Genomic DNA, 11,589 nt, shown 5'->3' with positions numbered 1-11,589 from the left:
TTTGTCTGTGAGATAATTGTCATGACTGGGCAGACAGTTATAGCAATCCCACTAACATCTGACCCATTGCCTGGGACAGCTGCCTCCCCCACCACCTCCTGTTGCCTGGGAATCTTGTATAATTGAATAAAAACAGGCCCAGGAGCTTTAAAATGCCTCTGAATATTCCCAAATATTTCCAGAATTTTTTGGGACCCAATTACCAGGATTCCCAAAAACCCAAACATTGCTCTGGATATTGAATATGTATATTTTAAAAACCTTATAAGATTTTTAAAAGATACATATTTGGACCAGAAATATCTGGATGCACGTCCCTATTCAATGGACATGACTAGGTTATCTTCATGCCTTTGGAAACGTGTACATATTTGTGAAGACATAAGGATATTTGTGCCAGTGAATGACTTTTGCATTAGGTCCTTGGAGAAAAGGCTTATATAAATATGCTTCTGAGTTTGCTGAGCTGTATTCATTTGTCATGAAATGTTCCTGATTGAAACGAAAAACTGTAAGTAGTCAGAAGATGATTGTGTCAGTATTCACCAGCTGAAACACCTGTCTGTATGGCCTTGTTCTGTACATAACCAATCCAATTCCACCGAAAGATCAACAGACTAGCCTTTTATGTACACAGACCTTCTTTAAATATCTAACAATCTGCAATTTAATAAAACAAAGATGTTTGCTCTCTTTCATAAGTCATGTGACAATTGATAGAATATCATAACTGAGCCCAAGATAACAGCGAAGTAGCCAAATCCTCTACATATTTGTTTGAAAGATCAGTGATATTAACTTTCAGAAATATGCATCAGTATTGCATTCCTAGGTGAGGAATCCTAAGCAGGTCTACTTAGAAGAAAGTATCATGTTATTCAATTGGGTTTACTCCCAGGAAAGTGTCCTTAGGATTTCATCCTGCAGTACTATACGTATTTATACTTTCAATTTGATTGAGTTTATGCATGAATTGCTAGCTTGTCTGGATTATTGTGTAAAGGGCCTCTCATTATGGTTTTGATTATCTAATTTGGTTCTTATTATCTCATTTGGCCTCTGATGGGTTAACATGCCTTATTGACTGAGATATTTTTCCACTCTTTGGAAAGTCACATTCTTCACAGGCACAGAGAAGGAGGTTGCTACTGTTTGGACTTGGGCATTGAAAGTCCAGGAAGTGCCCAAGAGCTGCAGTTTGTGGGATTTGAACCCTGTTTGTTGACAAACACATTGTGTACAAACAGGAATAAGAACTGTATAACTGTGGATTGCACACTGAGATTTCTTTTGTAATAAAGGTTTATGCCCAGCCCTCCCCCTCAAACCTGTTGCTGATCTATTGGTGGTGCTGGACTGAACAGGAGCTCAGAGGCAAGTATTTCATTTGCTGAATGTGGGCTAAAATCATGGCTGAAACTGTACACGTTTATATAGGTGAAAGGAAGCCCCAATGGACAGGAGATTAGGCTGTAATGAAATGGCAAACAAAATGGCAGGAAGTTGCCTCCAAGCAAAACTAGAACAGTTTCTTGAAAAGAAATCTGGTTTTACGCTTGTCACTAATCTAGAACAAAGTTGCAACAGAAGTAGGTTTTAAATTTGTAAGAGGTCAAGTGCAGGACCTGTTTCAGATATTCTGAACCTGGAATTCCACTTCTTGCATGTATGTATTTTATCCAAACATCATTTGGCCTCAATTAGTTGTCATGGAGCTTGGTTTATTCCTAATTTGTGCTGATGTGTTTGCCGAGTCAGGTGACCTGAGACAAACGAAACCTGCATAGATTATTTTGCACCTCTAATTAGCTGCCTTGTATTCCCAGGAATTTTGCTCTATGCTACATTTATTACTATACTGGTTTCCAAATGTACTGTGTACACTGGCGTTGACCTTTGCTGTCCACTACATTATATGAACAATAAATCTTCCTTATATTGTACAATCTACCTGTGTACATCATGGCTTTTTCTTCATCATGTTTTGGCCACAGTAGAAAAGGAAAACACTTGAAGTGCTACCAATTCAAATATCCAAGCTGCCAGTTTTGGGGAGCAGATTGCCAGTGCACCTTTATAGGCTTTCCTTGTTTTATATTACTGTTTTAGATGGCGGGCAGTTTGCAGCCTGCTTAGACTGTTGGTGGTCCATGTCCTTTCTCTAGGTTTGCCAACCTCCATGTAATAGCAGAAGATCTCCTGCTATGACAAGTTATCTCCAGCCGACAGAGATCAGTTCCCCTGGAGAAAATGGCCACTTTGGCAATTGGACTCTATGGCATTGAAGTCCCTCCTGTCCCCAAACCCCGTCCTCCTCAGGCTCTGCCCAAAAAACCTCCTGCCAATGGCAAAGAGGGACCTGGCAACCCTACCTTTCCCTTTAAAAGAGCTTTACCGTGTGAAAATGGAGAGATGAAGGGACAGGACATTTTTTTTGCTCCAGGCAGTTGGCAACCCTGAAATACATGCAGCAACTTGAATTGCTCCAGCTTGAGCAGAGAATTAAGCCACAGCAACTGACCCACTCATTTTCATAATCAAGGCAAGTGGAGTTTGGCCAGGTAGCTCTGCCACAAAAAGAGGGAAGTCCTATGGTTATGGGAGAGGGGTGGGTAGAAGGGGTAGAAGGGGGCTGCAATCTACTGAGTTTTGAAAAGTATTAAGTACTCTAATGTACATCCTGTGGTTAATTTCGATGGAGTGAATGTTCTGAATATGAGCTGTGCTGCTGCTCCTAATGGGAGGCGACAGGAAGGCTTTCGACAACAGATAAATGAAAACAAGGGGGGGAACCGAAAAGCCAGCCAGAACTGAACCACCGGGCTACGGCTCACCAAAACTGCGCAGTCTTACAGTCCTCCGCTCTACCAACTGAGCTATTTAAGTAGTAGAAAAGGCCAAGAGTCCAGTAGCACCTTAAAGACTAACAAAAATATTTTCTACCAACTGAGCTATTTAAGTAGTAGAAAAGGGCAAGAGTCCAGTAGCACCTTAAAGACTAACAAAAACATTTTCTGCCAACTGAGCTATTTAAGTAGTAGAAAAGGGCAAGAGTCCAGTAGCACCTTAAAGACTAACAAACATATTTTCTGGCAGGGTATGAGCCATACCCTGCCAGAAAATATGTTTGTTAGTCTTTAAGGTGCTACTGGACTCTTGCCCTTTTCTACTACTGCAGACAGACTAACGCGGCTACCCACTGGGAATTGAGCTATTTAAGGGACTTGTTCGTGCATAACATTAAAGAATCCTGCCTGTCAGTGTCCGGTTGGGCCGGCAAGGGCTGCGATTGATGCACTAGATGGCGCTAGAGTTCACCGGCGGGGAGGCGCGGCGGCGGCTGCCGGTGCATTGCAAACTTGGGCGGACTCCGTTCCCAGGGGGCATCGAAGGACAAGGGCGCTTCAGAGCCAGCTGGCACGGGCTCCGGGTCTAAGAGCCACGGCAAGGTCGCGGTCCCCTTCGCTTCTTGCAGCAACGATACTGTTTGATTCTTCTGCCTTTGGCCATTTACGCCCGGGAGGTCCCGCCCTGAATTGGCCGCTCTCTCGATGCGCCTCTCCCCCATCCATAGTCTCCAGACTCAACCATCAGCCCCCATGCATGCAGAGTTTGGAGAATGCGGGTGGGGAAAATGCGCATCTAGAGAGCGGCAGATCCAAGGCAAAACCTCCCGTGCGTCAATGGCCCAATGAGTGCCGCAGGTTTGGGGTCAACCGGGCCGCGACGTGGCGAGCAGTATAAAAAAACATTTCGCATTTGGGAGATCAGCTTCTGTGCGGCCATCGCTCAACTCCAATTATATACATCCCCCCCCCAAAAAAAATGTCTCTAAACCATTTCAACGGTTGGGCCAGTAGCGCAATGGATAACGCGTCTGGCTACGGATCAGAAGGTTGTAGGTTCGACTCCTGTCTGGCTCGTTAGTGCTTCCTTTTTTCTTTTTTTTTTAAGCTGTAAAGAACATAAATAATAGCATGGAAGAAAAGCAGATTTGAGAAACGGGTGTTAAAACAAGCTTGCCTAAGCTCCCTGCACAAAACTTAGTCCTAGGTGAAGCCAAAGTGCTCGGCGACCCCTGAGGTCCAGGGCGAAGATGCCACAAAAGAATCTCCTGTAACATCATGAAGTCTCTTGGGACACCTCGGTTAAAATCCCCCCACTTTCCCAGGGAAACTCGCTGGGCGACCATGGGCCAGTCACTCACTCTCTCAGCCTAATTGACCTCACAGGGTTGTTGTGAGGCTAAACTGGGCGAGAGGAGAGTGATGTTAAGCCTCTTTGTGTCCCCATTGTGGGAGATCAGTGGGGCATAAATATCTAAGTAAAAGATGCAAGTAACCAGCTGTATAAATTAGCATGTAGACTTGTAAAATAACCAAATGGCAATATAGTTTCTAAAAGTATAAAATAATAACGATAAGAACTCATTTCACGCTTTAAATCTGGCTAGAAAAACGGTGCAATCCACAGAAGTAAGGTATGCTGGGGAGGGCAGGGGGGCTGAATCTTAATATGAGGAAGCCAAGATAGTAACATGTCATTGGAATGATCGATGGCATTCAAAATACAACTAGGGAAAAGGATAGCGAGCCACATTTAGTTTTAAACATAGCGGCGATATAATAGAGCTCCAATATTGCAACTGTTTGAGACTGAAGAAGAAGAAAAGAAACCCGAGCCAGGCAGGAGTCGAACCTACAATCTTCTGATCCGTAGTCAGACGCGTTATCCATTGCGCCACTGGCCCACGAGCTGCACAGCGCTATTGTGTAATGTTGCAGAAAGAGTGCTCCATCGGTGATCAGCTAGGTAGGAGAAGATGGGCATGCCTCCGACGCATGGAAACAATGCTCATGATTCGGAGTCACGTAGACGGACTCAGCAAGTTCCTAAAGCTCGTTCGGTTGCTTTACCGGGGTGGGGGATGGGGACTTTGGGGGTTCCTGTTCGAAGCAGAAAAAAAGGAGGAGACCGAGCTGAAGCGAGGTCCTGCGGGCAGAAGCCCCGCGGGAGCCGCAGCAGTTAGAAAAGCCCCATACGTTGTTGTTTTTGCACTGGATTGTTCCGATTGCAACATGCTGTGCTGGTTAGTTGTTCTTCAGACCCACGCCTCCCTTTCGTTGTTCCGGTCTTCATTCGGATGCACAATCCGGCTGTCCTGGAATGCTCAATGCTAGGTCTGTTCTGTACATTTCGGGTTTTCAAATCCTGGGCAGCGTTCTAAAAAGCGTCGCGCGGACTTTTGCAAAGAAAAGTCTGTTCCGTGTGCGAGCTGTTGGGTACCTCTTGGGAAATGGGACTACCAGCGTCCCTTCGATAGCTCAGCTGGTAGAGCGGAGGACTGTAGGAAGTGATACGGGCAATGGGAATCCTTAGGTCGCTGGTTCGATTCCGGCTCGAAGGAGGCTGTAATTTTGTGTTTCATTACAACAAGTAGACGAAATCTTGGCTTCTGCATTCTATTTAAATAGCCCTGTGTTCAGTACATACCTGCAGCAGTATTGCCAGAAATGTGGGGAAAATGCTGTTCTGAACTTTGGGTGGAATAAAATAACTGAAAATTTAAGGTGGTATTGGCAATTTCTGCTATATTTACATCCTAGTAGCTGTCATATTTACAACCAGTTTTGGTGTCCAATTTATGGCAAATTATTATGGCTTCTGATTATTCTGTGCACAACTACTGTGTATAACACACACACACAATATAAAAGAATTGTTTTGTTTCCATGGTACAGAAGGGGTCTTACAAGCAGCTGTTTTCATTGGTGATACTGTGGAATTTTCCTGTAACATTATCTCAAGCATTTAAAACAAAAGTGTTCTCTCTCCCAAACCTTCCTTGCGTACATTTCAGCAGGCTTTTATTAATTTTATTTCACAAGAAATCTTAATGGATTCATTGTATAAGTTTCAGTGCTATAATACGTTGGTTAATAGGTTGTATTTGCATAAATGTACACATGCATAAGAGCAAGAGGGCTGAAAAGAACATGCTTCCTGGATCTGGTTACATGGAATAAGTCCCACAGGTTTCAGTCAGTTTTACTGCCAAGGAAATCTGTGGTACCATAGCCAGACCTCCTGCTTGGAAGTGCCCAGTGCCTTGATGCTACAGTTCCTTTCCAAGGCAAGTCCTCCCAGAGGCCAGGCAAGGACATGTCATGGTGCAGAGCATGAGTCTCTATGCCTTTGTTTGACCAGGGGTGTCAAATTCAATTGTTACAAGGGCTGGATATGCCATAAACATGACTTGGCCAGGCCTCGCCAGCCCAGATTGAGAGTGGGGGGGATGGTGGCTGCCTCAGCTGGCTCGCGGGCCGGATCCTGCCCTCAGGCCTTATGTTTGACACCCCTTGTCTATAGGGTCGCCAGCCTCCAGGTACTAGCTGGAGATCTGCTGTTACAACTGATCTCCAGCTGATAGAGATCAGTTCACCTGGAGAAAACGGCCACTTTGGCAATTGGATGTTGAAGTCCCTCCCCTCCCCAGACCCCGCCCTCCTCAGACTCTGCCCCAAAAATCTCCAGGTATTTCCCAACCCCTACTTGTCTACCTTCTTCTCCTTGTCCTGTTGCCCAGGCTGGAGAGGGAAAGAGAAGGACAGGTGTCACTTTAGAAAGGGGAGAGAGCAAAGGGGAATACATCTTGAGCTACCATATTACCCATCGTATGAGTAATGTTTTAGAAAACACTTTGAGCATGTCAGAAAAGTGGCATACGAATAGCTTAAACCGCTGCACATTTCATGGTTGATTGTGAAATTCCTGATTTGCTCTATGTTCGTGTTTGACTTGAAACTCCTGTTCCAGGTGTGACCAAATGTTTTGGTTATTTATTTTTATTTATTTATTTATTTTTCAATTTGTATCCTGCTCTATCTCAGCCAAAGCTGGGCTCAGAGCAGATCACATCAGCTCACATCATTAAAACATCAATTACACACAGTCATTAGCATATAAAATATAAATATGAATAACATTAAAACAATAATATGATATGGTTATTTGGTTATATAATACAGTAAACCATATTTAAAACAATCTTCCTCGGATGTAGATAGGGTTGCCAACCTCCAGGTACTAGCTGGAGACCTGGCAACCCTATTTATGTACAGAATGCTCTGCAAAGATCTAATTATTTTATTGCCCAATGAAAAGGAGCTGATGTATTTAAATATATGCACAGAATGTAAGCAGCGCTATCAGTTTGCTACAGTAAGTGCGGTCCATATCTGGCTGAAATTTGTAGGCACGATCCATACTGCTTGTACAGTTGTGTGATAAAGTATTGCCAAGTAACAGCACAGATGGCTTTGCCCTAAGATTAGGCCTCACATGCCAGACATGATCAGGGAAATTGTCGTTTTAAAAATAACTTCAGAACAAGTGCCAAGTTCTGAGAGATCTCTGTGTCTAATAAACAGAAAGAAACACACAGTGCCTAGCACTGAAAAATAAGCAGTGGGATTATGCGATGGTCATGGAACCCAAGCAGAATTATCACCTACACGTAGCCAAAGAAATAATATTTCTTCAGCATTTTGCTGAGAACTTTAATCAGGAACCAGTTCAGATGGAAATTTTGTTTAGAAATGCATTTAATGTAATTCTGTTACCAACTAGCTATTGTTTAGAATTTGTGTACATAGAAAATTATTAGACAGCAATGTTGTTTTCCCTGTAGCAATATTTAGGGACTATGAGATAATCCCACGCTGAAGTTATCTCACTTATGAACTCATTGATGGATGGATCAGTACTATACAGACTCAGGCCCTGCTGATCAATGAGAGCCAGCGTGGTGTAGTGGTTAAGAGCTAGGGTTGCCAACTGCCAGGTAGTAGCAGGAGATCTCCTGCTAATTCAACTGATCTCCAGCTGATAGAGATCAGATCACCTGGAGAAAAATGGCTGCTTTGGCAATTGAACTCTATTGCATTGAAGTCCCTCCCCAAAACACTGAAGTCCCTCCCCAAAACATACTTTGGAGAGGGGTTGGTCTTCTTTTGCTAGGTTAGAGCTGGTGAGGTCTGTGCACTCAATATAAAGGCAACGGGCCAGTGGTTCTCAAATACTACTGTCTTCATTCAGTGTCCCCCCACCCCGGCCTTGTGTTTTCCTTTGTTGCAGTGAAGCCTGAGGCAGAACCCAACAGCATTCTCCAGCCAGCTTATCACTTTAGTTTTTCCACCAGTGAGTGGTTCATATCTTTCAGTGGCATCTGTCAGTGTCTCTCCCCCTTCCCCTCCTTCCTTCTTAAAGTCAGGAATGTTGATCTCTCACACCAGTGAGCCGTCACCTGTCTAAATCTGTCCTTGTGTCAGATGCATATATGGAGAAAGTAAGTATGGCAACCAATGACGTTCTGCTTCTAAAATAGACCCAGCTCCCTTCGCTCTGTTTAAACAATGTCCTCCAGGGAAAGAACCTCAAAGGACATCTGATCACACAAGCTTTGGAATTCTTTTGGGGACCTAATCCAGAAACCGATTCTGAGCCTCTGCTCCTTGGAATCGCTAGGAGATGAGCACCTCCCTTAATTATAAGTCTTTTTCCAAAGAACAGCAAACTATGGATAACTTAGAGAAGCAACTTATTTGTCCCATATGTTTAGAGATATTTACGAAGCCGGTGGTTATCCTTCCCTGTCAACACAACCTCTGCAGAAAATGTGCCAGTGATATCTTCCAGGTAGGTTTAATCAGCCTTTGTAAATGGATTGAAAATATATAATCATAATAATATATTATAATTAGGTCATCATTTATGTTAGTTTAATAAGCAAGATTTTTCTTTCCAAATTAAATTTCTCCTTATTTTTCTTGGTAAGATAATGTCTTTGGTATTTATTTAGATCCCTTACAGTTGGAAATGTCCCTATTTATTTATGTAGATGGAATTGTTATTTCAAGTATTCCGAGATATTAACACGTAAACCCATTCTTGTTGTTCCCCAACACCTCTAAAAATGGCATATTTTCTCTCAAACATAAGTTGTTTTATTATTAGCTGGCAGGCATTAGGCAAACAGTATTAGAAGTTATGTATCTTTTTGTGAATTTTTGGGACAGAATTTGCCCCGAATCTACAGTAAGCTGTCCTAGAGGACTTGATCCAAAGTCCACTGAAGTCATAGTAGTAAGTGTATGGAAACATTAGATCATGGCTTAAGCAGATATTTTGATCTTGTGATGCTGAAATGAGAGCATTTAGAATAATTGGGAAGAATGGAAATAATGCATAGTTAGCTTTACAAGGATGTGATTTTATTGCTTGGCAAGAACAGGCCTCAAACCCATACCTGCCAACCAGAGGAGGCACCACTGTTGCATCAGGAGGTCGGTTCCGCTGCCCCTCTTGCAGACACGAAGTGGTTCTGGACAGACATGGTGTGTATGGTCTTCAAAGGAACCTTTTGGTGGAAAATATCATTGATATATACAAGCAGGAATCTACCAGGTAACTGACCCATTTTCTTCCCTTGAAGGGTTGTCTTCCGATGCTTAATTGTACTTGCTATGGAAACAAATGGGATTGTTCTGGGACACTCTAAGACTTTTCATCCTATAAGTTGTCTACTGCTGCCCACAGTCTGGGAGTAGCTCCATCTCCCCTATTCCAGCTTTTTTCTTCTTGCCAGTTGGGAGAGGGAGGAATCATAACCAACCAAGCAGAAGAAAACAGTGAGACTCAGCAACGGGCCCCATGGGATCAGAGCCCATTATTCCTGTCAAGCCCAAAGGTTATCCCAGATTTGTGTAACATAACCAAGCAGAGTCGGTCCAGCACTCAAAACACTCTCTTAAAAAACATAAAAGAGCTTTATTTTAAAGAAAAGGGTCAAAAGACAATTAAAACAAACAAGACGGGCAAAGGCACACTGGCAAACAGAGGTCTTACTTGTCTAACAATTCACTATATTCACAGCAGTTCTAAGGAGCCAGGATTACTTTAGGCCTCCAGCAATAGAGGAACTAGAAAAAACTACAGTAGTCAAAAGGTACCCCCACACACACACCTGGGACAGGAGTAAACTTATAGATTTCTTGAATTCAGGTCAGATGATCCCATTCTTCCAATCACCAGGTCATGCTGAATGAACCATCCAGATGACTCAAACCAGTTCTGACCAGAACATTCTCTAGATGAGTGAACTCACCCCCCCTCCCAGCTTCTCAGGGAAGTATCAGTCTGCTTAATTAGATTGGAAAGCCAAGTGTCCTTGAAGCTAACAGCTAGCTTACAAGCTGCAGGTGTGAGCCATTACCACAGGCTAAAACTTTAACACACAAGAGGGAAGCAATGCAGTTGTCAATAGCAAAATAGTTTCCCTTTCTTCACAGCTTCCTGTTAAAAGTAGCTGGGCCCTGGCTTCTTAAACTGTTACTACAAGGCAGGATTTGCCAGACAAGTGAGCTTAGTTTGCTTTATCTTTTGATGGGGAGGGGCTTCACCCTACTGGACGCTACTCAAGCCTCTCTGAGTGTTATAGAATGTCAGCAGCTGTGGTTTATTGTGTTGTGGTATTACTGGCATGGAGGAACACTCACATTGGTATGAGTGTTTGCCTTCCACATCTGAAGAGTGAACCCACAATTAATTCATCACGTGAGCAGCCTTTGTTTATGTGCACACTCAGGCAAATCTAGGGGTCTGTAGAAAAAAAGTATGCTGTGGCCCATCAAGTCAGCAAACGGTATGTTCCACTGATTTCTTTGTATGGCCATGACATTCCAGCGCTTTTGAACATCAAGCATCAAAGCAAACCAGCAATGAGAATGACAGATGTAAAGTTTAAAGGGGGGAAATTAAATCCAAGTGGGTGTACACCAACTGTGGGGTTCTCTTATGGTAGTTCTCCAGATTGTAACCAAGATCAGGCAGCTCTATACTGTAAGGGTCTGAGGATGGACTAAGCCTGAAGATAATTTTCAGTTCATCTCTACAGTATTTGCTAATTGTATTTCTGGCTTGTTGCTCCTCATTTCCTGCTGCTTTTTGTTTCTGGTAGTGACACATTGCTACCTGGTACCTCTCACACAGATAGGGATGCCAACCTCCAGGTATTACAACTGATCTCCAGCCAATAAAGATGTTCACCTGGAGAAAATGGCCACTTTGGCAATTGGACTCTATGGCATTGAAGTCCCTCCCTTCTCCAAACCCTGCCCTCCTCAGGCTATACCCCCAAAATCTCCAGGTATTTCCCAACCTGGGCCTGGCAACCCTGTACAGAGACCAATTATTTATGAAGTTTTGAATATGGAAGAGCTTACCTAAGACCTAGTTCTGATGAACAGCGCCTGAACATTAGAATGCTAGAAGGGAGAACATTCCATTCGAATCTTTTCCCCTGACAGCTGTTTTTCTGTATGGAGAGAAGTTTTTTGTATGAAAAATAGGGTTTCCAGCTCCAGACTGGGAAATACCTGGAGATTTTGGGGTGGAGCCTGAGGAGGTTGAGCTTTGGGGAGGGGAAGGACGTCAATGCCACACAGTCCAATTGCCATTTTCTCCAGGGGAACTGGTCTCTGTCACCTGGAGATCAGTTGTAATAGTGGGAGATCTTCAGCCACCACCTGG

General features: G+C 43.4%; 1 protein-coding gene and 3 non-coding genes across 5 annotated transcripts in view; 3 read left to right on the top strand and 1 right to left on the bottom strand.

Moving 5' to 3' along the window:
• The first annotated feature begins 3,850 nt into the window (after positions 1 to 3,850).
• On the top strand, positions 3,851 to 3,923 carry TRNAR-ACG (transfer RNA arginine (anticodon ACG)). Its single transcript has one exon. It is a non-coding gene; the product is annotated as a tRNA-Arg (tRNA).
• Positions 3,924 to 4,677: 754 nt separating this feature from the next.
• TRNAR-ACG (transfer RNA arginine (anticodon ACG)) lies at positions 4,678 to 4,750 on the bottom strand. The gene has a single exon. It is a non-coding gene; the product is annotated as a tRNA-Arg (tRNA).
• Positions 4,751 to 5,313: 563 nt separating this feature from the next.
• TRNAY-GUA (transfer RNA tyrosine (anticodon GUA)) lies at positions 5,314 to 5,407 on the top strand. Its single transcript has 2 exons — positions 5,314 to 5,350; positions 5,372 to 5,407. It is a non-coding gene; the product is annotated as a tRNA-Tyr (tRNA).
• A 3,093-nt stretch (positions 5,408 to 8,500) lies between these two features.
• Positions 8,501 to 11,589, top strand: part of TRIM55 (tripartite motif containing 55) — a 36,457-nt gene continuing 33,368 nt past the window's right edge. For both annotated transcript variants that reach the window (XM_056854130.1, XM_056854128.1), the window contains exons 1-2: positions 8,501 to 8,697; positions 9,293 to 9,465. In XM_056854130.1, the coding sequence (XP_056710108.1) occupies positions 8,530 to 8,697; positions 9,293 to 9,465 (341 nt within the window). In that variant the 5' untranslated portion in view covers positions 8,501 to 8,529. The remainder of the gene's footprint in view (positions 8,698 to 9,292; positions 9,466 to 11,589) is intronic.

This window comes from Euleptes europaea, chromosome 8 (assembly GCF_029931775.1).
Source record: "Euleptes europaea isolate rEulEur1 chromosome 8, rEulEur1.hap1, whole genome shotgun sequence".
NCBI classification, from domain to species: Eukaryota; Metazoa; Chordata; class Lepidosauria; order Squamata; family Sphaerodactylidae; genus Euleptes; species Euleptes europaea.
This window is presented reverse-complemented; position numbering and strand designations above follow the sequence as displayed.